This window comes from Bombina bombina, chromosome 1 (genome assembly GCF_027579735.1).
Source record: "Bombina bombina isolate aBomBom1 chromosome 1, aBomBom1.pri, whole genome shotgun sequence".
In the NCBI taxonomy this organism is placed as follows: Eukaryota; Metazoa; Chordata; class Amphibia; order Anura; family Bombinatoridae; genus Bombina; species Bombina bombina.
The window spans coordinates 1,549,383,780-1,549,409,766 of NC_069499.1; the positions used below are offsets into that span (position 1 = coordinate 1,549,383,780).

Genomic DNA, 25,987 nt, shown 5'->3' on the forward strand with positions numbered 1-25,987 from the left:
AGCAGCTAATACCTCCCCAACACACGGAGGTTCTCAAGCTTAAATTTAAAATTAGAAATCTCTGAATCAGGTCTCCCCGATTCAGAGACGTCACCCACAGACTGAAGCTCTCCGTCCTCAGGTTCTGCATATTGTGACGCAGTATCAGACATGGCTCTTACAGCATCTACGTGCTCTGTATCTCGTCTAACCCCAGAGCTATCGCGCTTGCCTCTCAATTCAGGCAATCTGGCTAATACCTGTGACAGGGTATTATTCATGATTGCAGCCATGTCCTGCAAAGTAATCGCTATGGGCATCCCTGATGTACTTGGCGCCATATTAGCGTGCGTCCCTCGAGCGGGAGGCGAAGGGTCCGACACGTGGGGAGAGTTAGTCGGCATAACTTCCCCCTCGACAGACCAATCTGGTAACAATTCTTTTATAGATAAAGACTGATCTTTACTGTTTAAGGTGAAATCAATACATTTAGTACACATTCTCCTATGGGGCTCTACCATGGCTTTTAAACATAATGAACAAGTAGTTTCCTCTGTGTCAGACATGTTTGTACAGACTAGCAATGAGACTAGCAAGCTTGGAAAACACTTTAAACAAAGTTAACAAGCAATATAAAAAATGTTACTGTGCCTTTAAGAGAAACAAATTTTGGCAAAATTTGAAATAACAGTGAAAAAAGGCAGTTACACTAACAAAGTTTTTACAGTGTATGTAACAAGTTAGGAGAGCATTGCACCCACTTGCAAATGGATGATTAACCCCTTAATACAAAAAACAGATTAACAAAACGAAAAAACATAATTTATGCTTACCTGATAAATTCCTTTCTTCTGTAGTGTGATCAGTCCACGGGTCATCATTACTTCTGGGATATTACTCCTCCCCAACAGGAAGTGCAAGAGGATTCACCCAGCAGAGCTGCATATAGCTCCTCCCCTCTACGTCACTCCCAGTCATTCGACCAAGGACCAACGAGAAAGGAAAAGCCAAGGGTGAAGTGGTGACTGGAGTATAAATTAAAAAATATTTACCTGCCTTAAAAACAGGGCGGGCCGTGGACTGATCACACTACAGAAGAAAGGAATTTATCAGGTAAGCATAAATTATGTTTTCTTCTGTTAAGTGTGATCAGTCCACGGGTCATCATTACTTCTGGGATACCAATACCAAAGCAAAAGTACACGGATGACGGGAGGGATAGGCAGGCTCTTTATACAGAAGGAACCACTGCCTGAAGAACCTTTCTCCCAAAAATAGCCTCCGATGAAGCAAAAGTGGCTTTATGTATTTCTTACAGTGTAATTCTAGTGAAGTACCATTCCCCAGAATACTGAAGTGTAAAGTATACATACATGACAGATATAAAACTAAGTATAATCACCATAGTCCTCTCACACATCCTATCTAGTCGTTGGGTGCAAGAGAATGACTGGGAGTGACGTAGAGGGGAGGAGCTATATGCAGCTCTGCTGGGTGAATCCTCTTGCACTTCCTGTTGGGGAGGAGTAATATCCCAGAAGTAATGATGACCCGTGGACTGATCACACTTAACAGAAGAAATATGTTTTTTAAACAGTCATAACAACTGCCACAGCTCCTACTTTTGAAGCCTTTTGAGCCCATCAGAGATGTCCTATAGCATGCAGGGGACTGCTGAGGGAAGCTGAATGTCACAGTTTGTAATTTTAACTGCACCAACTGTAACTTTTATACTATAACAGTGGAAAGCCTCTGTTTCTAGGCAAAAATAAAGCCAGCCATGTGGAAAAAACTAGGCCCCAATAAGTTTTGTCACCAAACATATATAAAAACGATTAAACATGCCAGCAAACGTTTTATATTACACTTTTATAAGAGTATGTATCTCTGTTAATAAGCCTGATACCAGTCGCTATTAAATCACTGCATTTAGGCTTAACTTACATTAATCCGGTATCAGCAGCATTTTTCTAGCAAGTTCCATCCCTAGAAATATGTTTACTGCACATACCTTATTGCAGGAAAACCTGCACGCCATTCCCTCTCTGAAGTTACCTCACTCCTCAGAATATGTGAGAACGGCAATGGATCTTAGTTACTTCTGCTAAGATCATAGAAATCACAGGCAGATTCTTCTTCTAATGCTGCCTTTGATAAAACAGTACACTCCGGTACCATTTAAAAATAACAAACTTTTGATTGAAGTTAAGAAACTAACTATAATACACCACTCTCCTCTTACTCTCCTCTTACTACGCCCATCTTTGTTGAGAGTTGCAAGAGAATGACTGGATATGGCAGTTAGGGGAGGAGCTATATAGCAGCTCTGCTGTGGGTGATCCTCTTGCAACTTCCTGTTGGGAAGGAGAATATCCCACAAGTAATGGATGATCCGTGGACTGGATACACTTAACAAGAGAAAGTATATTTTTTATAACGGTGTTGTTTATGCAATACTGGGGATTGGGTAATTAAGGGATTATCTTTTTAAACAACAAAAAAACATAATTTATGCTTACCTGATAAATTCCTTTCTCCTGTAGTGTAGTCAGTCCACGGGTCATCATTACTTCTGGGATATTAACTCCTCCCCAACAGGAAGTGCAAGAGGATCACCCAAGCAGAGCTGCTATATAGCTCCTCCCCTCTACATCACACCCAGTCATTCGACCGAGAACCAAACGAGAAAGGAGAAACTATAGGGTGCAGTGGTGACTGGAGTATAATTTAAAAATTTAGACCTGCCATAAAAAACAGGGCGGGCCGTGGACTGACTACACTACAGGAGAAAGGAATTTATCAGGTAAGCATAAATTATGTTTTCTCCTGTTAAGTGTAGTCAGTCCACGGGTCATCATTACTTCTGGGATACCAATACCAAAGCTAAAGTACATGGATGACGGGAGGGACAGGCAGGATCTTTATACGGAAGGGACCACTGCCTGAAGAACCTTTCTCCCAAAAACAGCCTCTGAAGAAGCAAAAGTGTCAAATTTGTAAAATTTGGAAAAAGTATGAAGAGAAGACCAAGTTGCAGCCTTGCAAATCTGTTCAACAGATGCCTCATTCTTAAAGGCCCAAGTGGAAGCCACAGCTCTAGTAGAATGAGCTGTAATTCTTTCAGGAGGCTGCTGTCCAGCAGTCTCATAGGCTAAACGTATTATGCTACGAAGCCAAAAAGAGAGAGAGGTAGCAGAAGCTTTTTGACCTCTCCTCTGTCCAGAATAAACGACAAACAGGGAAGAAGTTTGGTGAAAATCTTTAGTTGCCTGTAAATAAAATTTCAGGGCACGGACTACATCTAGATTGTGCAGAAGTCGTTCCTTCTTTGAAGAAGGGTTAGGACACAATGATGGAACAACAATCTCTTGATTGATATTCTTGTTAGTGACAACCTTAGGTAAGAACCCAGGTTTAGTACGCAGAACTACCTTATCTGAATGAAAAATCAGATACGGAGAATCACAATGTAAGGCTGATAACTCAGAGACTCTACGAGCCGAGGAAATAGCCATCAAAAACAGAACTTTCCAAGATAACAATTTAATATCAATGGAATGAAGGGGTTCAAACGGAACACCCTGTAAAACGTTAAGAACTAAATTTAAGCTCCATGGTGGAGCAACAGTTTTAAACACAGGCTTAATCCTGGCTAAAGCCTGGCAAAAAGCCTGAACGTCTGGAACTTCTGACAGACGTTTGTGTAAAAGAATGGACAGAGCTGAGATCTGTCCCTTTAAGGAACTAGCAGATAAACCCTTTTCTAAACCCTCTTGTAGAAAAGACAATATCCTAGGAATCCTAACCTTACTCCATGAGTAACTCTTGGATTCGCACCAATGTAAGTATTTACGCCATATTTTATGGTAAATCTTTCTGGTAACAGGTTTCCTAGCCTGTATTAGGGTATCAATTACTGATTCCGAAAATCCACGCTTTGATAAAATCAAGCGTTCAATTTCCAAGCAGTCAGCTTCAGAGAAATTAGATTTTGATGTTTGAAAGGACCCTGAATTAGAAGGTCCTGTCTCAGAGGCAGAGACCAAGGTGGACAGGATGACATGTCCACTAGATCTGCATACCAGGTCCTGCGTGGCCACGCAGGCGCTATTAGAATCACCGATGCTCTCTCCTGTTTGATCCTGGCAATCAATCGAGGAAGCATCGGGAAGGGTGGAAACACATAGGCCATCCCGAAGGTCCAAGGTGCTGTCAAAGCATCTACCAGGACCACTCCCGGGTCCCTGGACCTGGACCCGTAACAAGGGAGCTTGGCGTTCTGGCGAGACGCCATGAGATCTATCTCTGGTTTGCCCCAAAGTCGAAGTATTTGGGCAAAGACCTCCGGATGAAGTTCCCACTCCCCCGGATGAAAAGTCTGACGACTTAGGAAATCCGCCTCCCAGTTCTCCACTCCAGGAATGTGGATCGCTGACAGGTGGCAAAAGTGAGACTTTGCCCAGCGAATTATCTTTGATACTTCCATCATCGCTAGGGAGCTTCTTGTCCCTCCTTGATGGTTGATGTAAGCTACAGTCGTGATGTTGTCCGACTGAAACCTGATGAACCCCCGAGTTGTCAACTGAGGCCAAGCCAGAAGGGCATTGAGAACTGCTCTCAATTCCAGAATGTTTATTGGAAGGAGACTCTCCTCCTGAGTCCATGATCCCTGAGCCTTCAGGGAATTCCAGACAGCGCCCCAACCTAGTAGGCTGGCGTCTGTTGTTACAATTGTCCAATCTGGTCTGCTGAATGGCATCCCCCTGGACAGATGTGGCCGAGAAAGCCACCATAGAAGAGAATTTCTGGTCTCTTGATCCAGATTCAGAGTAGGGGACAAATCTGAGTAATCCCCATTCCACTGACTTAGCATGCACAATTGCAGAGGTCTGAGATGTAAGCGTGCAAAGGGGACTATGTCCATTGCCGCTACCATTAAGCCGATCACCTCCATGCATTGAGCCACTGACGGGTGTTGAATGGAATGAAGGACACGGCAAGCATCTTGAAGCTTTATTAACCTGCCTTCTGTCAGGTAGATCTTCATTTCTACAGAATCTATAAGAGTCCCCAAGAAGGGAACTCTTGTGAGTGGAAAGAGAGAACTTTTCTCTTCGTTCACCTTCCACCCATGTGACCTTAGAAAAGCCAGTACTAACTCTGTATGAGACTTGGCAGTTTGAAAGCTTGACGCTTGTATCAGAATGTCGTCTAGGTACGGAGCCACCGAAATTCCTCGCGGTCTTAGTACCGCCAGAAGAGCGCCCAGAACCTTTGTGAAGATTCTTGGAGCCGTAGCCAATCCGAATGGAAGAGCTACAAACTGGTAATGCCTGTCTAGGAAGGCAAACCTTAGATACCGGTAATGATCTTTGTGAATCGGTATGTGAAGGTAAGCGTCCTTTAAATCCCCTGTGGTCATGTACTGACCCTTTTGGATCATGGGTAAGATTGTCCGGATAGTTTCCATTTTGAACGATGGAACTCTTAGGAATTTTTTAGGATCTTTAAATCCAATATTGGTCTGAAGGTTCCCTCTTTTTTGGGAACCACAAACAGATTTGAGTAAAACCCTTGTCCGTGTTCCGACCGCAGAACTGGGTGGATCACTCCCATTAGTAAAAGGTCTTGTACACAGCGTAGAAACGCCTCTTTCTTTATCTGGTTTGTTGACAACCTTGAAAGGTGAAATCTCCCTTGTGGAGGAGAAGCTTTGAAGTCCAGAAGATATCCCTGAGATATGATCTCCAACGCCCAGGGATCCTGGACATCTCTTGCCCAAGCCTGGGCGAAGAGAGAGAGTCTGCCCCCCACTAGATCCGTTTCCGGATCGGGGGCCCTCACTTCATGCTGTCTTAGGGGCAGCAGCAGGTTTTCTGGCCTGCTTGCCCTTGTTCCAGGTCTGGTTAGGTTTCCAGCCTTGTCTGTAGCGAGCAACAGCTCCTTCCTGTTTTGGAGCAGAGGAAGTTGATGCTGCTCCTGCCTTGAAGTTACGAAAGGCACGAGAATTAGACTGTCTAGCCCTTGGTTTGGCTCTGTCTTGAGGCAGGGCATGGCCTTTACCTCCCGTAATATCAGCGATAATTTCTTTCAAACCGGGCCCGAATAATGTCTGCCCCTTGAAAGATATGTTAAGTAATTTAGATTTAGAAGTTACATCAGCTGACCAGGATTTTAGCCACAGCGCTCTGCGCGCCTGAATGGCGAATCCGGAATTCTTAGCCGTAAGTTTAGTTAAATGTACGACGGCATCAGAAATAAATGAATTAGCTAGCTTAAGGGTTTTAAGCTTGTGTGTAATCTCATCTAATGGAGCTGAGTCAAGGGTCTCTTCCAGAGACTCAAACCAAAATGCTGCCGCAGCCGTGACAGGCGCAATGCATGCAAGGGGTTGCAATATAAAACCTTGTTGAACAAACATTTTCTTAAGGTAACCCTCTAACTTTTTATCCATTGGATCTGAAAAGGCACAGCAATCCTCCACCGGGATAGTGGTACGCTTAGCTAAAGTAGAAACTGCTCCCTCCACCTTAGGGACCGTTTGCCATAAGTCCCGTGTGGTGGCGTCTATTGGAAACATCTTTCTGAATATAGGAGGGGGTGAGAAAGGCACACCGGGTTTATCCCACTCCTTAGTAACAATTTCAGTAAGTCTCTTAGGTATAGGAAAAACGTCAGTACTCGACGGTACCGCAAAATATTTATCCAACCTACACATTTTCTCTGGTATTGCAACTGTGTTACAATCATTCAGAGCCGCTAACACCTCCCCTAGTAATACACAGAGGTTTTCCAGCTTAAACTTAAAATTTGAAATGTCTGAATCCAGTTTATTTGGATCAGATCCGTCACCCGCAGAATGAAGCTCTCCGTCCTCATGTTCTGCAAATTGTGACGCAGTATCTGACATGGCCCTAATATTATCAGCGCACTCTGTTCTCACCCCAGAGTGATCTCGCTTACCTCTAAGTTCTGGTAATTTAGACAAAACTTCAGTCATAACATTAGCCATGTCCTGTAGTGTGATTTGTAATGGCCGCCCTGAAGTACTCGGCGTTACAATATCACGCACCTCCCGAGCGGGAGATGCAGGTACTGACAAGTGAGGCAAGTTAGTCGGCATAACTTCCCCCTCGTTGTTTGGTGAATGATGTTCAATTTGTACAGAATGACTTTTATTTAAAGTAGCATCAATGCAATTAGTACATACATTTCTATTGGGCTCCACCTTGGCTTTTGCACATATAGCACAGAGATATTCCTCTGAGTCAGACATGTTTAACAAACTAGCAATTAAACTAGCAAGCTTGGAAATACTTTTCACTCAATTTACAAGTAATATGAAAAACGCACTGTGCCTTTAAGAAGCACAGGAAAAAATTATGACAGTTGAATAACAATGAACCGGAGAAATTATAAAAACCAAATTTTTCCCGGTAAAGGCATAAATTTAGCAAAGGATTGCCCCCATTAGTAATGGATAACTAACCCTTAAAAGCAGAAAAAAATGTACAAATATATAAACGTTTTTTATCACAGTCAAAGCACAATCTCACAGGTCTGCTGTGAGTGATTACCTCCCTCAAAATAATTTTTGAAGACCCTTGAGCTCTGTAGAGACGATCCGGATCATGCAGGGAGAGAAACAGACTTTTGACTGAATTTTTGATGCGTAGCAAAAGCGCCAAAATAGGCCCCTCCCCCTCACACACAGCAGTGAGGGAAGTTCAGTAAACTGTCTTAAATTAAAATAAACGACAGCCAAGTGGAAAAACAGTGCCCAAAACAATTTTTCACCCAGTACCTCAGATAATTAAACAATTTAGCATGCCAGCAAAAACGTTTAAAATCAAATAACATGAAATGTCATTAAACAGCCTGTTGCTAGACGTTCCCACTGCAAGTTAGGCTAAAAGTTATATGCATATAGTATTATCCCAGTGAAGTGCCATTCCCCAGAATACTGAAGTGTACACATATATACATAACAGCCTGATACCAGTTGCTACTACTGCATTTAAGGCTGAACTTACATTATATCGGTATTGGCAGTATTTTCTCAGTCAATTCCATTCCACAGAAAATAATATACTGCAACATACCTCTTTGCAGGTGAACCTGCCCGCTGTCCCCTGATCTGAAGTTTACCTCAATCCTCAGAATGGCCGAGAACAGCAAAATGAATCTTAGCTACGCCGGCTAAAATCATCCAAAAACTCAGGTAGATTCTTCTTCAAATTCTACCTGAGAAGGAACAACACACTCCGGTGCTGTTTTAAAATAACAAACTTTTGATTGAAGATATAAAAACTAAGTATAATCACCACAGTCCTCTCACACATCCTATCTATTAGTTGGGTGCAAGAGAATGACTGGGTGTGACGTAGAGGGGAGGAGCTATATAGCAGCTCTGCTTGGGTGATCCTCTTGCACTTCCTGTTGGGGAGGAGTTAATATCCCAGAAGTAATGATGACCCGTGGACTGACTACACTTAACAGGAGAAATCTGGTCTTGACTGTCTCTTTAAACATATATAATATATATCATTTAAAAAGAAAAAAAAGATTGTCAAATGTATTTTTTTGCTTTGTTTGTAGGGAGTGTTACTGTTCACTAATAGAGCTGTCGGGGGATTTCTTACCAGCAAGAGTTAACAGCTTATATACGTATACTAGTCTGTGATCAGCTACTGGTTGTCACATGATACAGGAGACAGGGCAATGAAAGGAAACTTTTTAATTAATCTAAGACAAATCTGCTTGTTTGAAATTCAGTGCTATTTTTATTTAATACTTAAGCAGTACTTAAGTCTCTAGCTTAAGATCATGGCCTCATGTTTTGGTGTTGCTCTTCTACCATATGCACAGTACAAGCTCTCAATAAAACAGCAATAACATTTGCTAGAAGCATTTTTTGTGAATGTGTGAATTTAAAAGGTTTACTTCTATTATCAAATTTGCATTGTTTAGTTGTTGTTCTTTGTTGAAGAGATATCTAGATAGGTAGTGTGCCTTAAGCACTACATGACAGGAAATAGTGCTGCCATCTACTGCTCTTGCTAATGTATAACATTATTGTAGAACTGCTGCCATATAGTACTGCAGACACATGCACACTCCTGAACTTACCTTCCTGCTTTTCAACAAAGGATAACAAGCCAACAAAATGTGATAATACAAGTAAATAGGAAAGTTGTTTCAAATTGTATGCATCCGAATCATGGATTTTATGTCCCTTTAAGCGTCACCTGATATGTGTAGCCTAGTAGCTAAGCTCTCTGGGTATTTTCTCGTTGAGCTCACTTCATTACTTGCTATGCATTCAGCACCCTTTTTTTTATCTTGACTGCATTAAATCGTGCAAAGGTATAAACTTTTATTAAAAAGGCAGCTTTGCACTATAAAACTTAAAAGGACATTAACCCTTTAAGGACACAGCTTTCAGTTTGCTCAATTGTTTTATGACGGAAAAATTCCGTCATATGTCCTTAAGAGGTTAAATCATGTTTTTTATTTGTTTACATTTTTGGGGGGTGTTTCTCAGGGCCATGGGGTTTATTGCTCCCAGGATGGCTGACTCACCTCTCCAAATGCTGCTCTCGCTTGCTCAAAACCGCCAACCTGAAGTCTCTTCTTGAAAAGATCAAGGGGGTAAGTGGCCGTTTTGCTGATCACTCCAGCACCGCTGCCGCACAACAGGTTCCTGATGTTGTCTAGGACAGAAGAGAAGAGGGTAAAGAGGAGAGAAGAGGGTAAAGAGGCGAGAAGAGGGTAAAAAGGATAGAAGAGGCAAGAAGAGGGTAAAGAGGCGAGAAGAGGGTAAAGAGGCGAGAAGAGGGTAAAGAGGCGAGAAGAGGGTAAAGAGGAGAGACGAGGGTAAAAAGGATAGAAGAGGTGAGAAGAGGGTAAAGAGGCGAGAAGAGGGTAAAGAGGCGAGAAGAGGGTAAAGAGGAGAGAAGAGGGTAAAGAGGAGAGACGAGGGTAAAGAGGAGAGACGAGGGTAAAAAGGATAGAAGAGGCGAGAAGAGGGTAAAGAGGAGAGACGAGGGTAAAAAGGATAGAAGAGGCGAGAAGAGGGTAAAGAGGCGAGAAGAGGGTAAAGAGGCGAGAAGAGGGTAAAGAGGCGAGAAGAGGGTAAAGAGGAGAGAAGAGGGTAAAGAGGAGAGAGAAGGGTAAAGAGGAGAGAGGAGGGTAAAGAGGAGAGAGGAGGGTAAAGAGGCGTGAAGAGGGTAAAGAGGCAAGACGAGGGAAAAAAGGAGAGATGAGGGTAAAGAGGCGAGAAGAGGGAGAAGAGGGTAAAGAGGCAAGAAGAGGGTAAAGAGGAGAGAAGAGGGTAAAGAGGAGAGATGAGGGTAAAGAGGAGAGATGAGGGTAAAGAGGAGAGAAGAGGGTAAAGAGGAGAGAAGAGGGTAAAGAGGAGAGAAGAGGGTAAAGAGGAGAGAAGAGGGTAAAGAGGAGAGAAGAGGGTAAAGAGGAGAGAAGAGGGTAAAGAGGAGAGAAGAGGGTAAAGAGGAGAGAAGAGGGTAAAGAGGAGGGAAGAGGGTAAAGAAGAGAGATGAGGGTAAAGAAGAGAGATGAGGGTAAAGAAGAGAGAAGAGGGTAAAGAGGAGAGATGAGGGTAAAGAGGAGAGATGAGGGTAAAGAGGAGAGAAGAGGGTAAAGAAGAGAGATGAGGGTAAAGAAGAGAGATGAGGGTAAAGAAGAGAGATGAGGGTAAAGAGGAGAGAAGAGGGTAAAGAGGAGAGATGAGGGTAAAGAGGAGAGATGAGGGTAAAGAGGAGAGAAGAGGGTAAAGAAGAGAGATGAGGGTAAAGAAGAGAGATGAGGGTAAAGAGGAGAGAAGAGGGTAAAGAAGAGAGATGAGGGTAAAGAAGAGAGATGAGGGTAAAGAAGAGAGATGAGGGTAAAGAGGAGAGATGATGGTAAAGAAGAGAGATGAGGGTAAAGAGGAGAGAAGAGGGTAAAGAAGAGAGAAGAGGGTAAAGAGAGAAGAGGGTAAAGAGGAGAGAAGAGGGTAAAGAAGAGAGATGAGGGTAAAGAGGAGAGAAGAGGGTAAAGAGGAGAGATGAGGGTAAAGAGGAGAGATGAGGGTAAAGAGGAGAGAAGAGGGTAAAGAAGAGAGATGAGGGTAAAGAGGAGAGAAGAGGGTAAAGAAGAGAGATGAGGGTAAAGAAGAGAGATGAGGGTAAAGAAGAGAGATGAGGGTAAAGAAGAGAGATGAGGGTAAAGAGGAGAGATGAGGGTAAAGAAGAGAGATGAGGGTAAAGAGGAGAGATGAGGGTAAAGAAGAGAGATGAGGGTAAAGAGGAGAGAAGAGGGTAAAGAAGAGAGATGAGGGTAAAGAGGAGAGAAGAGGGTAAAGAGGAGAGATGAGGGTAAAGAGGAGAGAAGAGGGTAAAGAGAGAAGAGGGTAAAGAGGAGAGAAGAGGGTAAAGAAGAGAGATGAGGGTAAAGAGGAGAGAAGAGGGTAAAGAGGAGAGATGAGGGTAAAGAGGAGAGATGAGGGTAAAGAGGAGAGAAGAGGGTAAATAGTATAGTGGAGGGAGGGGGGCATAAGAGAGTAGAAATAGGTTAAAGGGATATGAAACCCAAAAAATGTCTTTTGTGATTCAGAAAGAGCATATCATTTAAAAAAAATCCAATTTACTTCTACTATAAAACTTGCTTCGTTCTCATGATATTCTGTGTTGAAGAGATACCTAGGTAGGCATCTGGAGCACTACATGGCAGGAAATAGTGCTGCCATATAATGCTCTTGCAAAACTGCTGCCATAAAGAGCTCCAGAAATGGGCCAGCCCCTAAGCAAACGTCCCTGCTTTTCTACAAATGATAACAAGAGAACAAAGAAAAGTTTATAATCAAAGTAAATTATAGTTATTTAAAATTGCTGCTCTATCTAAGCCATAAAAGAAAAATGTTGAGGTGTAGTTCCCTTTAACAGGAAGAGGGAATGGAACAAATAATAAAAACATGAGAATGACTTAGCTCACTCCCTGGCATCTCACCCTCTAATAACCCTGAATGCCTATTGGTGTACCTCTCTAGCTGGTAACATGATAGCTTTTAATAGTGGAGTACACCTAGCGCCTACTAAATAAGACCTCTGGCTTTGATAATTTGACACCTAGTTGTCAAAATGGAAAGATGAAACTAATAAGGTATACCAAAGCGCCAACTATACGAAGGCTGGGTCTGGACCTAATGCAATATTGTCAAACGATTACAATAAACAATTTATTGAGTACACAAATAAGTTAAAAACATGGATCCATGTATAAACAATCAAATTTATACAACAATAATAGCTAAATGAATAGTTAAAACAAATAGTTATGTAACGGATATAGCATTTAAAATTGTGCAAACATTGCTCTTAAAAATATTCATAAAAAATTCCAAATTTAGTATAAGGCTCACAACAGAAATTCAACTTTGTGTTTACCATATACACATACACAGATTTGTACAGCAATAATAGCTAAATGAATAGTTAAAACAAATAGTTAAATAGCAGATATGACATTTAAAATTGTGCAAACAATGCTCTTAAAAAATATTCCTAAAAAATTCCAAATTAAGTATAAGGCTCACAACAGAAATTCAACTTTGTGTTTACCATATACACATACACAGATTTGTACAGCAATAATAGCTAAATGAATAGTTAAAACAAATAGTTAAATAGCAGATATGACATTTAAAATTGTGCAAACAATGCTCTTAAAAAATATTCCTAAAAAATTCCAAATTTAGTATAAGGCTCACAACAGAAATTCAACTTTGTGTTTACCATATACACATACACAGATTTGTACAGCAATAATAGCTAAATGAATAGTTAAAACAAATAGTTAAATAGCAGATATGACATTTAAAATTGTGCAAACAATGCTCTTAAAAAATATTCCTAAAAAATTCCAAATTAAGTATAAGGCTCACAACAGAAATTCAACTTTGTGTTTACCACATACACATAATAGGTGAAATATATTAGTCAGTTATATAATATCTAACCAATAATGTTCTCGATTCTATGCAATACTAAATATTGCCAATAGTGACTAATGTGTAGGGCTCTGAGTAAGACCTTTAACTGTGTGTTTACCACATACGCATTGTCAAGTAAAAAATATTGTGACAGCAATAAGCCAATGTAAAGAATGTGTATCAAAAAAGTTGTGTGCAAAAATTAGTGTACAAAAGATATTAATGATCAAAAAATAGGTTGATCTTCAAAAAACGTGAATTAAGAACAAAGATTGTGAAAAATGAAAAACCAAAAATTTACAAAAACATTGTGGTGTGTTCCAATAGTAACTTATATAAATGTAAATAATAGTCCAAAAAATAGTCCAACAGTGAAAACTTAATAGAAAAAATAATCCAACAATAAATTATAATAAGTAGTGTGTCTCTTTAAGAAAAAACACTAATCCTTAAAGTGTTGTAAATCCTAACAGCAATAGTTATGGTGATTTTCCAAGTGTTTTATAGTGAATAGCAGTGTCAGTACTTGTTAGCCTTTTCCAACCCAAAATTCTATCTTCTTGGCAAATATTTTGTTATAATCCCTGGATGATCCTTCTGTAAAAGAAAGATATGATGGTGTAGATTGTTTTTAGATCAATAGAAAATGAAATTGTGCTTACCAGTCGACGCGTTTCGGTCACAAAGAGACCTTTATCAAGACTTTATCAAGAGTCTTGATAAAGGTCTCTTTGTGACCGAAACGCGTCGACTGGTAAGCACAATTTCATTTTCTATTGATCTAAAAACAATCTACACCATCATATCTTTCTTTTACAGAAGGATCATCCAGGGATTATAACAAAATATTTGCCAAGAAGATAGAATTTTGGGTTGGAAACGGCTAGCAAGTACTGACACTGCTATTCAGTATAAAACACTTGGCTACTATGGCTAACAAGTACTGACACTGCTATTCAGTATAAAACACTTGGCTACTATGGCTAACAAGTACTGACACTGCTATTCTGTATAAAACACTTGGCTACTATGGCTAGCAAGTACTGACACTGCTATTCACTATAAAACACTTGGAAAATCACCATAACTATTGCTGTTAGGATTTACAACACTTTAAGGATTAGTGTTTTTTCTTAAAGAGACACACTACTTATTATAATTTATTGTTGGATTATTTTTTCTATTAAGTTTTCACTGTTGGACTATTTTTTGGACTATTATTTACATTTATATAAGTTACTATTGGAACACACCACAATGTTTTTGTAAATTTTTGGTTTTTCATTTTTCACAATCTTTGTTCTTAATTCACGTTTTTTGAAGATCAACCTATTTTTTGATCATTAATATCTTTTGTACACTAATTTTTGCACACAACTTTTTTGATACACATTCTTTACATTGGCTTATTGCTGTCACAATATTTTTTACTTGACAATGCGTATGTGGTAAACACACAGTTAAAGGTCTTACTCAGAGCCCTACACATTAGTCACTATTGGCAATATTTAGTATTGCATAGAATCGAGAACATTATTGGTTAGATAATATTATATAACTGACTAATATATTTCACCTATTATGTGTATGTGGTAAACACAAAGTTGAATTTCTGTTGTGAGCCTTATACTTAATTTGGAATTTTTTAGGAATATTTTTTAAGAGCATTGTTTGCACAATTTTAAATGTCATATCTGCTATTTAACTATTTGTTTTAACTATTCATTTAGCTATTATTGCTGTACAAATCTGTGTATGTGTATATGGTAAACACAAAGTTGAATTTCTGTTGTGAGCCTTATACTTAATTTGGAATTTTTTAGGAATATTTTTTAAGAGCATTGTTTGCACAATTTTAAATGTCATATCTGCTATTTAACTATTTGTTTTAACTATTCATTTAGCTATTATTGCTGTACAAATCTGTGTATGTGTATATGGTAAACACAAAGTTGAATTTCTGTTGTGAGCCTTATACTAAATTTGGAATTTTTTATGAATATTTTTAAGAGCAATGTTTGCACAATTTTAAATGCTATATCCGTTACATAACTATTTGTTTTAACTATTCATTTAGCTATTATTGTTGTATAAATTTGATTGTTTATACATGGATCCATGTTTTTAACTTATTTGTGTACTCAATAAATTGTTTATTGTAATCGTTTGATAATATTGCATTAGGTCCAGACCCAGCCTTCGTATAGTTGGCGCTTTGGTATACCTTATTAGTTTCATGATAGCTTTTAAGGCAACCAGATGTAAATTCAAATAGTTTTATGTTCATGCACTTTACACTGAGCTATTTTGCTGCCTTTTCTAAAATAGAAATATGTATGTGGCCACAGGTACTGCATGGGCACACTGGGCACAACTAAACATGCACGGTTTGGGTCTATCACCTATTATGCCTCTGCCTGGTGCACTCACCTTTATTACCCGTTTTCCTTTTTTAAAAACCCATTTCTACTAGAGATGAGTCAATACCACATAATCCCTCTAGTCAATACCAGTGTCTATATCTGAGCCTAATATTCACAGCTCCAATTTCTAATATATTTCATGTATGGAAAATAACATTCAGATATGAAATGTAACATTTGGATTTTTCAATGTAACATATCATGAAAAAAACACAAGTTTTAAGCCTTTTCTGACTTTTTCAACCAATGTTAATACTCCCTAATTATAAAGGGCATTGAGCCCTTGATGTTTTCAATACCTTGTCTCTAATTTCTACCTTCTCCCTCTGTTACCTCGTGTCCTCCCCTCTATCCTTCCCCCCTTCCCCCATCACTGCTCGTCTTCATGTCTTCACCTATCACACTTGTCTTTTGTTAACCCTTATGGTCCAGATTATGTCTCCATTTCATTTTTCAATTCCCTCATATGCTCCCGACATTTAACCTTCTATCTCCCCATCACTGTATGTCCCCTGTACTATATCTGACTTCTCTTGACACTCACCTCTCTTTCCCTTCTCTAGGGGCAGCACCCAATTCCAGGCTCTCTGCAGGACATTATAGAAGGAGAACTGAAACCCAGCATATGGGAACACAGCCAGCAGGGTGGGGGTAAGGCCCCTGTAGAATGTAAGTGGCCCCTCTGTCCTATACATGGTCAGCACAGCATGACGGAGATTTCTGTATACCTGCAAAATATAATACATGAGCTCCACATCTCACACTACAATATCAGTGATGCCTTTATGCTGTCTACAGAAACAACTTTCTCCTGTTTGCCCAATTAAAGGGACACTTTACTGTAATTTGTTCTTAATGTGTTCCCAAGGACTAGTTATACCAGATGTGGAGTGATTAGAAATTGCTCATTAAAGGGACAGTAAACACCTTGTAATTACAAGACATTTCTGCTGTGCTGCTATCGAATAACATATCAGTCAAGTCTTAACGTTCTTAAAACAAACTAACATCCTGCAAATAGTTTTCAATAGCCAGACTACACCTACTATTTGCCTTATTTGTCATAATGTTAGTATCAAGTACATTGTTTTGCATTTATTTATTTATTTATTGTATTTATTGTTATCTGATAAAGCCAATCAGAGACAGATATGTAGCAGGGTTAGGAATTCCAAGAACAACCAGAAAGAGAAGGGTCATATTACAAAAACAAACAGAAATAGATGATCGTCTGGGGTTGCCATATTCCTTGTTCAGAGAAAGATTGGCTGGTATTTCGGGGCTGGACTTATCTTGTTAGTTGGGATCAGACTCTTCTCTGTGAAAAGCACAATTGGGCTAAAAGAGGCTGCTCCCAGGTGGTAAATCGCCCTAGAACAAGCTACTGAGCTGTTTGTTCCTGAGAGAGCGCTTCTCTTTCTGTATACAATTATTATTATTATTATTATCAGGTATTTGTAGAGCGCCAACAGATTCCGTAATTTGTAATATAACCCCAGGGAGGTTTCCCTGAAGGTAATAGGGGAAACCAGACATGAACTACTTGCCCAACGTGCTTAGAGGAATATGGCTGCACCCCACGGACAAGGCCCATAGAAGGCCAAAGCGATCTTCTAGGGTTGCCATGTTCCTTGTTCAGAAAAGGATTGCCTGATTGTTTGTTCCAGAGAGGGTGCTTAACATTCTGTATGTATTAGGAATTCTAAGTACTCTGCACTCCAAGGAATAGCTCAAGGGTAAAAAAGTGAAAAATAAACCTTACTGTTCCATCCAAAGGGAATAAAAATGACAAGAGAATCTCCAGAATATAAAACAAATTAAACAAATCCGATGTATATATGGCCTGGGGAAGCATAGCCGTACATGTTTTGGGATACAATTATCCCTTGTATATAGCAGTAAAGTAAAAAAAAAAAAAAAAAAAAAAATGCAGAGCCAAATTATACGAAAAGGGGGCAAGATAAACAATGAAAGTTTAATACAAAGTTGTCTCATTACATAACTAAACATTTTATATAAAAAAATATATCAATGTGTTTACTGTCCTTTTAAAGATTCTTACAATTTAAATAGCTAGTTTTACTCAATCGTATATTTAACAAGCTGTGGATGCCTTCAGGCTGGCCGGACAAAAGTTAAAGGGACACTGAATCCAAATGTTTTCTTTCATGATTCAGATAGAGCATGAAATTTTAAGCAACTTTCTAATTTACTCCTATTATCAAATTTTCTTCATTCTCTTGGTATATATATTTGAAATGCAAAAAATTTAAGTTTAGATGCCGGCCCATTTTTGGTGAAGAACCTGGGTTGTTCTTGCTGATTGGTGGATAAAGTCACCCACCAATAAACAAGTGCTCTCCAGGGTTCTGAACCAAAAAATAGCTTAGATGCCTTCTTTTTCAAATAAAGATAGCAAAAGAATGAAGAAAAATTGATAATAGGAGTAAATTAGAAAGTTGCTTAAAATTGCTGCTCTATCTGAATCACGAAAGAAAAAATTTGGGTTCAGTGTCCCTTTAAGACCGCTGCTCCTTAACTCATCCTCCACCTCTGAGGTGGCAGACAGCAATCACCCCGATCGGATATGATGGGGATGACTGACACCCCCTGCTAGCAGCCAATTGGCCCTGATTGTGCAGGGGGCAGCATTGCACAAGCATTTCACTAGAACAACTTTCCAATTTACTTCTATTATTTAATTTGCTTCCTTCTCTTGTTATCCTTTGTTGAAAGGTTTATCTAGGAAAGTTCAGGAGCAGCAAAGAACCTAGGTTCTAGCTGCTGATTGGTGGCTGCATATATATACTGATTGTCATTGGCTCGCCCATGTGTTCAGTTAGAAACCAGTAGTGCATTGCTGCTCCTTCAACAAATGATACCAAGAGAATTAAGCAAATTTGATAATAGAAGTAAACTGAAAGTTGTTTAAAATGGTATGTTCTACCTAAGTCATGAAATAACATTTTGGGTTTCATGTCCCTTTAAAGCGGCATTACAAAAAGACATTAGATATAATGATGTTTTCAATACAAAGATTAGCCGGAGATGTATTTTTAAAAAACACATAAGTTGTTCAACTATTGAAAAAATAAGTTATGGTTTCTATAAAGCAATGTTGCTACCTAGGTTTGCATAAAAGGGACGTTAAACATTTTATACTACAATCTCAAGGTGGTTAATGCCACTTTTGTAGGAAACCACATTCTTAATTGGCCTCAGAAGAGAAGGAAACAAGTTACAATTTTGCAATGCAAATTGCTTTATGGACACTAAAACAGAGTCATTTTTTTCAATTTAAAGTAATCTAATTTACAAAATAATATATCTGCATATTATTCTTAGGCTAATATTTGTTTTGAATAAATCATTCCATCCAACATTTCTTTAGTATCCCTTCAAGACTCAAATATCAATTAGGAGGGAGTGGCCTACTTGTATATTACATTTAAAGGGATAGTAAAGTCCAAATGAAACATTCATTATTCAGATAGGGCATGTCATTTTAAACAACTTTCTAATTTACTCTTATCATCAAATTTGCTTTGTTCTCTTGTTATTCTTATTTAAAAAGCTAAACCTAGGTAGGCTCATATGCTAATTTCAAAGCCCTTGAAGGCCGCCTTCGCATTTGACAGTTTTTCACAGAGAGAGGGCATTAGTGCATGTATTTCATATAGATAACATTGTGCACATGCACGTGAAGTTATTTAAGAGTCAGCACTAATTGCCTGAAATGCAAGTCTGTCAAAAGATCTGAGATAAGGAGGCAGTCAGCAGAAGCTTAGGTACAAGGTAATTACAGAGGTAAAAAGTATATTACTATAACAGTGTTGGTTATGCAAAACTGGGGAATGGTAAATAAAGGGATTATCTATCTTTTTAAACAATAACATTTTTGGTGTTTACTATCCCTTTAATTCTATGACTTCATCAGATACGCTTCTGAATACGCACTATGAAGTATTTCTTAAAAGCGTTATTACAATGAGGCGTTATTGTACTAATTATGGAGTTTCTTCTTGTACCTTGGGCTCTCCTTGGGAAGCAAACCGTGTCCTCAGCGTGTCCAGTGGTTGCACAGCAAGAGTGGCTGAACAAGCCGCCAACCCACCACACAGGAAGTGAACTACCGGTGCCCTGGCATCCAGTGAAAGCGATTTGTAAAACACTTCTGTCAGTAACTCAAAACTCACAAACTGCAGGAAGGGAGAGAAGGGAACTTTCAATTAACCCTGACCGTACACACATCACATCCCCCCACCCCACCTGTATGTGTATCTCACCTGCACAGCCCCGTAACAGACAGACAAGAGTTGGGCTGGAACGTGCCCCTTCCAAAACCCTGACACCCCCTCCTCCTTCAGAATGAGTCTGGTAGCCTGTGCGATGCCTCTGTATTTCCCCTTTGTGTTACGTGCAGACAGACCCTCTATTTGCAGCTGTGTGAGGAAGGCAGACACAGTTATAGCAAATCACACTTGGCCTTTCACAACAATCTGACATCTATCTATCTATCTAAGATAGGACATTTTAAAAAGTATTTTTTTTTTGTAAAATGTGTGTGAACTGTAGATTAAAAATCAAAATATACACCCTTAACATAAAAAATATTTTTTAGCAAAGAACAAAAAAAAGGTTAAATACCATTAAATAAAGCAAAATTGCATAATCAACAAGTGTATAATACAAAGACAATGCTATGACATTTAGTATGAATTTTAAAGAAGTAATAGTTTGACTGACAAATTTCCAAGTTACTTCCATTTTTCCTGCCCCCTGTATCATGTGACAGCCACCAGCCAATCATAAAACACATATAGGTATATACTGTGAATTCTTGCACATGCTCAGTAGGAGCTGATACATAAAAAGACTGTGCATTTTGATAATGCAAGAAAATTTGAACGTTGTTTAAAATGACCTGCTCTTATTGAACCATGAGTTACAGGCTGAGAAACATGTTGCTGTTTTTAAAATAAAAGTTTTTAAATATACACTTGCTTTATCACAATTATTCTGCTCCTGTTTGGGGGCAGAGTGTGTGTGCTAGTTCTATCTTCCAAAGTGGTGATTTTCTGCATCCTGCAAATTGGATTCCACAGTCCACTGGGCGGCTGAGAGGTCCCAGTACTGCTGATATTGCACCTGGTGGTGCTTTGTTTCCTGTAATTACAACCTTGAATCCTTTTTTATCTGGTGTACAAACGTTACTGGGCTATGTGTGTGCCTTTTTTGCCCTTATAGGCATCATAGGATAGGCCCTCGCCAAGGATCATCTCTATCTGGCTGGAGACACCAGTGAGCTGGACCACTGTTTGATGTTCCTGGCTGCCACAATAGCACCATTTGGGTGCGCTACGCTTGTGAGTATATTTTCTATCCTGCTGATGTTTTGTATCTGACTGCCGTGACGTTACTAGGCCATGTTGGCGCCTCTGTGCTTCTTTCTCTTATAGATCACTATAATTCCACCCTTACATCCATCCTTGACAATCTGGCCCCTCTTACCATAGCTCGGAAATCACACACTCATCCTCAGCCCTGGCATACTCCTTTGACACGGTACCTACGCAGATGTTCCCGTACTGCTGAGTGGCACTGGAGAAAATCTCAGAGTTCAAGATGAATTTGTAATGAAGAAAATCAGCTGAACTCCTACTTTTCTGCCCTTAATCTCGATAAGCAACATTACTTCTCTACTCTTATCTCTTTTCTCTTTTTTTTAAACCCAAAACGTCTGTTCTCCACTTTCAATACTCTTCTCCGCCCACCCCCACCTCCTAATACAACTTCTCTGTCAGCTCAAGACGTTGCCAGCCACTTCAATAACAAAATCGACTCCATCAGAAATGAAATCAGCTCTTAACATAATTCCATTCTCTCACCACCTCAAATGCTTGCAATCAACCACAACCCACATAGCCATAAACTTAGCACTTTCTCCCCTGTTACTGAGGAAGAAGTTTCTGCACTTATACTGCGCTGTCACCTCACTAACTGTCCCCTTGACCCTATCCCATCACAGCTACTCCCTTCCCTCTCTTCTACCCTTACCCCTATACTCACACACACTTTCAACTTCTCCCTCAGCACCGGTAAATTTTTGCTCATCTCTGAAACATGCACTGGTCACACCTATCCTCAAAAAAACCTTTCCTTGATCCAACCTCCCCATCCAACTAGCGCCCCAATTTCCCTACTCCCTCTTGCCTCAAAGCTTCTCGAAAAGCTAATATATGCACGCCTATCCCATTTCCTTACATTAAACTCCCTTCTTGACACACTGCAATCTGGATTTCGTCCTCATCACTCCACAGAGACAGCAATCGTTAAGGTTACCAATGACCTACTTACAGCAAAATCAAAAGGCCACCTTTCTGCTTATCCTCCTTGATCTGTCCGCAGCCTTTGATACTGTTTACCACCCTCTTTTGCTCCAAACCCTAAAATCCTTCGACATTTGTGACACAGCCCGCTTGTGGTTCTCTTCCTACCTGTCAAACAATACCTTTAGTGTAGCCTTTTCTGGGGCCTCCTCTATCCCGTCACCACTTTCTGTCGGGGTACTGCAAGGCTCTGTCCTCTTCTCAATCTACACGTCATCTTTAGGTTCCCTAATTAAGTCCTACGGTTTCCAATATCATTTGTATGCCGACGACACCCAAACTACTTCTCTGCGCCAGACCTATCTCCTTCCTTGCTAACCCGTGTCACTAACTGTCTTTCTCACATCTCTTCCTGGATGTCCTCTCACTACCTCAAGCTAAATCTCTCCAAAACTGAGCTCCTTATTTTCCCCCCTTCTTCAAAAATCTTCACCCCCAATCTCTCTATAACTGTCGAGAAACTTGATCATTATCCCTACCCCTCATGCCTGATGTCGTGGGGTCACATTTGACTCAGATCTTTTTTTCACTCCGCACATTCAGTCCTTGGCTAAAGCCTGCCGCTTCCACCTTAAAAACCATCTCTAAAATTAGACATTTCCTTACACAAGACAAAACTAAGATTTTAATCCACTCTCTCATCCTTTCCCGCCTTGATTACTGCAACTCTGTCCTCTCTGGTCTCCCCAGCTGCTGCCTAGCTCCTTTACAATCCATAATGAATGCCTCTGCCAGGCTCATCTTCCTTACACGTCGCTCTTCATCTGCTGCACCTCTCTGCCAATCCCTTCACTGGCTTCCTCTTGCCTCTAGAAATAAACATAACATTCTCACTCTGTCATACAAAGCCCTCAACTGCACTGCTCCCCCTTATATCTCAGAGCTTGTCTCCAGATACTTTCCCTGCCGTCCCCTTCACTCTGCTCCTGATCTCCTACTATTCTCCTCTCTTGTTACCTCCTGACACTCCCGTTTACAGGACTTCTCCATCTTGTGGAACTCTCGGCCTCGCTCCACAAGACCCTCCCCCTAGTTTTGAAAGCTTCAAGCACTCCCTAAGGACTCTACTGTTCAGGGATGCATACAACCTACACTAACCTTTCTTTATACTAGTTCCTCTCCTACATTGCTATCCCATGAACCCCCTTAGCATGTAAGCCCAAGAGTCTAGCTGTTTGTAGATCATCTTCTTAAGAGCTGACTACAACAGTGAGACACTTGGCAGGGCCCTCTACCCGTTTGACCCATATAAATGTTTTGTTGTACTCCGCCTTTTTTTTATCACTGCGGAATCTGTTGGCGCTCTACAAATAACCGATAATAATACTAAAATAATAATAGGCAGGGCGGCCCACTCTCACCATAGAATCTTTAGCTATAGCTATCCATCAGAGAATTGAAGGTATTAAGATTGGTAAAAGAGAAATCAAGGTCGCCCTTTATGCAGACGACCTTTTAATTTACATTTATAATCTTTAGAGGAATATCCCGAACTTCTACAAGAGATTGAAATATTTAGTTTGTTCTCTGGTTATTAAGTAAATACAGTGAAATCAGAAATGTTTTGATCACTCTTCCAAAGTATCTATACCATTTAAAGTTGCAACTCACTCATTTACATATCTTGGTATCAATATCTCGCGAGATCCGTGCACTTGGTATAGGTTAAACATTACAAAAATACTATCTAAGGTTAAAGAAGATCTGCAGCATTGGCATAACCTGCCGATAAATATTTCAGGAAGGGTTGCCATGTTCAAAATGATCTCTTTTCCCAAGATTCTGTATGTAATCCAGAATATCCCTATAATTCTTTAAAAAAAAAAAAAAAGATCTTCGCAATTTTTATTTATCATTATCATACTTTATATGGCAAGGAAAAAGACCTAGAATTGCTTTGAAAAGATTATTTTTGGGAAGAGAGCATGGTGGTCTGGCACCTCCTGATCTGTAATTATATAGTTTATTCTCTTTGGCAAAATTTGTTGTAGGCTGGCTTGGGAATTCAAATTATTTTTCTCAGTTAGAACTTAAAGAAAACGTTTTATACCCATATTCACCTATAGCTAATCTTCATTGTAATTTTAAAACTATTCCTAGATCAGTTAAAAATGTAAACTCAATATATAATTTATTGTTAGCTTGACATAAGATATGTGCAAAAATGGGTCTTACTTATGCAATCTCTAATCACCAGATTACCACGGGGAACCCTGAATTTACTCCAGAAATTCTTTCCATGTTAACACAATTTGTAGACTTTAATCTTAAAACAGTCACATCTTTCTCTGACCTGAAAAAAAGAGTATTTTTTTAGACAATAAAGATTTCTTTTTTTTGCCTATCTTCAGATAAGACATTATATCCTCAATGTTACTACTCTACATGGGTGGAATTGGATTTGGGTAAATCTAGATTCTTGGATTAAACTAGTTCAAAATGGTCTTTTTTCTATCTCCCTGTCAGAGTGCCAGGAATCAGACTGAGACGAGAAGTGAAAAAATAATCACACCTTTATTAAAGCAAAAAATAATAAAAAAAATCCACAAGTCAAATAACAAGCCAGGAATCAAAACCAGAGCTGGTAGTCAGACGAGCCGAGTCAGGAGCCAAAGCGAGTAGTCAGACGAGCCGGAATCAGGAACAAGGAGAACAGCAGAATCAGGAACAAGCCAGGGATCAGTAACCAGGAGGGACGTCAGACAGCCAGGTAATACACAGGAGCTCTCACAAACAGGTCTGAGACAACGCAAGGGCAAAGCATACTGAACAGAGGCCCTTTAAATAATAAGTGATGACATCACAATTCTGAGACTGCATCCTGTCTCACACGGATGATGTACACCAGTCTGGCCATAAAAAGAAGTGCAGGAAATGAGCAGGATCACACAGTATGCACCAGAGTCAGCAAGAGAGGTGAGTAAAATGGCTGCCAGCAGCACATGGCATACAAAACAGGGAAAAAACCCTGACAGTACCCTCCCCTCAACGATCCCTCCCCCGCGGGAGGACAAAAGGCTTATTGGGGAAACGGGCATGGAAGGCACGGACGAGGGCGGGAGCATGAACATCAGAGGAGGGAACCCATGATCGCTCCTCCGGACTGTAGCCCCTCCAGTGAACCAAATACTGTACGCGGCCCCTGGACATACGAGAGTCAATAATGCTGCTGACCTCATACTCCTCATGGTTGTCAACAAAGATAGGACGGGGACGAGGCAACACAGTGGTAAACTGATTACAAACCAATGGTTTCAAGAGGGAGACATGAAAAACATTGGAGATGCGCATTGCAGGAAGAAGGTCAAGTGCGTAGGCCACAGGATTGACCCGTCGGAGTATTCGAAAAGGACCAACATAGCAGGGAGCCAGTTTATTGGAAGGCACACGAAGATTCAGGTTGCGGGAGGACAGCCAAACTCTCTCACCAACCTGGTAGGAAGGCGCGGGCAGATGCCTACAATCAGCCTGGAACTTTTGGAGCTGCATAGAACGATGAAGGCAATCCTGAATCTGCACCCACGTGGAACGGAGTTGGCGGAGATGCTCCTCCAAAGCCGGAATACCCTGAAACATTAATGAATCGGGCAACAAGGATGGTTGAAACCCATAATTCGCCATGAACGGGGTTAACTTGGAGGAAGCATTAATAGCACTATTACGAGCAAACTCTGCCCAAGGTAACAGTTCAAACCAATTATTGTGGTAATCTGAGACATAGCAATGGAGGAACTGTTCCAGAGCTTAATTAGACCGTTCCGCAGCCCCATTGGATTGAGGGTGATATGCCGAGGAGAAGGAAAACTGGATCCCCATTTGAGCACAAAAGGAACGCCAAAATCTGGAGACAAACTGGCTACCCCGTTCCGACACTATCTCCTTGGGTAACCCATGTAAACGGAAGACCTCCCGGGCAAAAATTGAAGCAAGCTCCTGAGCAGTAGGCAACTTCTTCAAGAGAATGCAATGTGACATTTTGGAAAAACGGTCAACCACCATAAGGATAACAGTATTGCCATTGGAAACAGGGAGCTCGACAATTAAGTCCATGGAAAGATGTGTCCAAGGACGCTCACCATTAGCAATAGGTTGAAGAAGACCCACAGGAAGACGTCGAGGAGTCTTATTCTGTGCACAAACTGAGCAGGAAACAACATACGTCGCAACATCAGAATGAAAACCTGGCCACCAGAATTGTCGAATGACAG

General features: G+C 40.2%; 1 protein-coding gene across 3 annotated transcripts in view; it reads right to left on the reverse strand.

Annotated features, from left to right (window-relative positions):
- The window catches only part of SLC25A19 (solute carrier family 25 member 19), a 96,771-nt gene that overhangs the window by 5,155 nt on the left and 65,629 nt on the right, over positions 1 to 25,987 (reverse strand). For all 3 annotated transcript variants that reach the window (XM_053708959.1, XM_053708949.1, XM_053708953.1), the window contains exons 3-6: positions 19,677 to 19,832; positions 19,419 to 19,589; positions 15,935 to 16,118; positions 9,562 to 9,692 (exon numbers count right to left, since the gene is read on the reverse strand). In XM_053708959.1, coding sequence (XP_053564934.1) covers positions 9,562 to 9,692; positions 15,935 to 16,118; positions 19,419 to 19,589; positions 19,677 to 19,832 — 642 coding nt within the window. The remainder of the gene's footprint in view (positions 1 to 9,561; positions 9,693 to 15,934; positions 16,119 to 19,418; positions 19,590 to 19,676; positions 19,833 to 25,987) is intronic.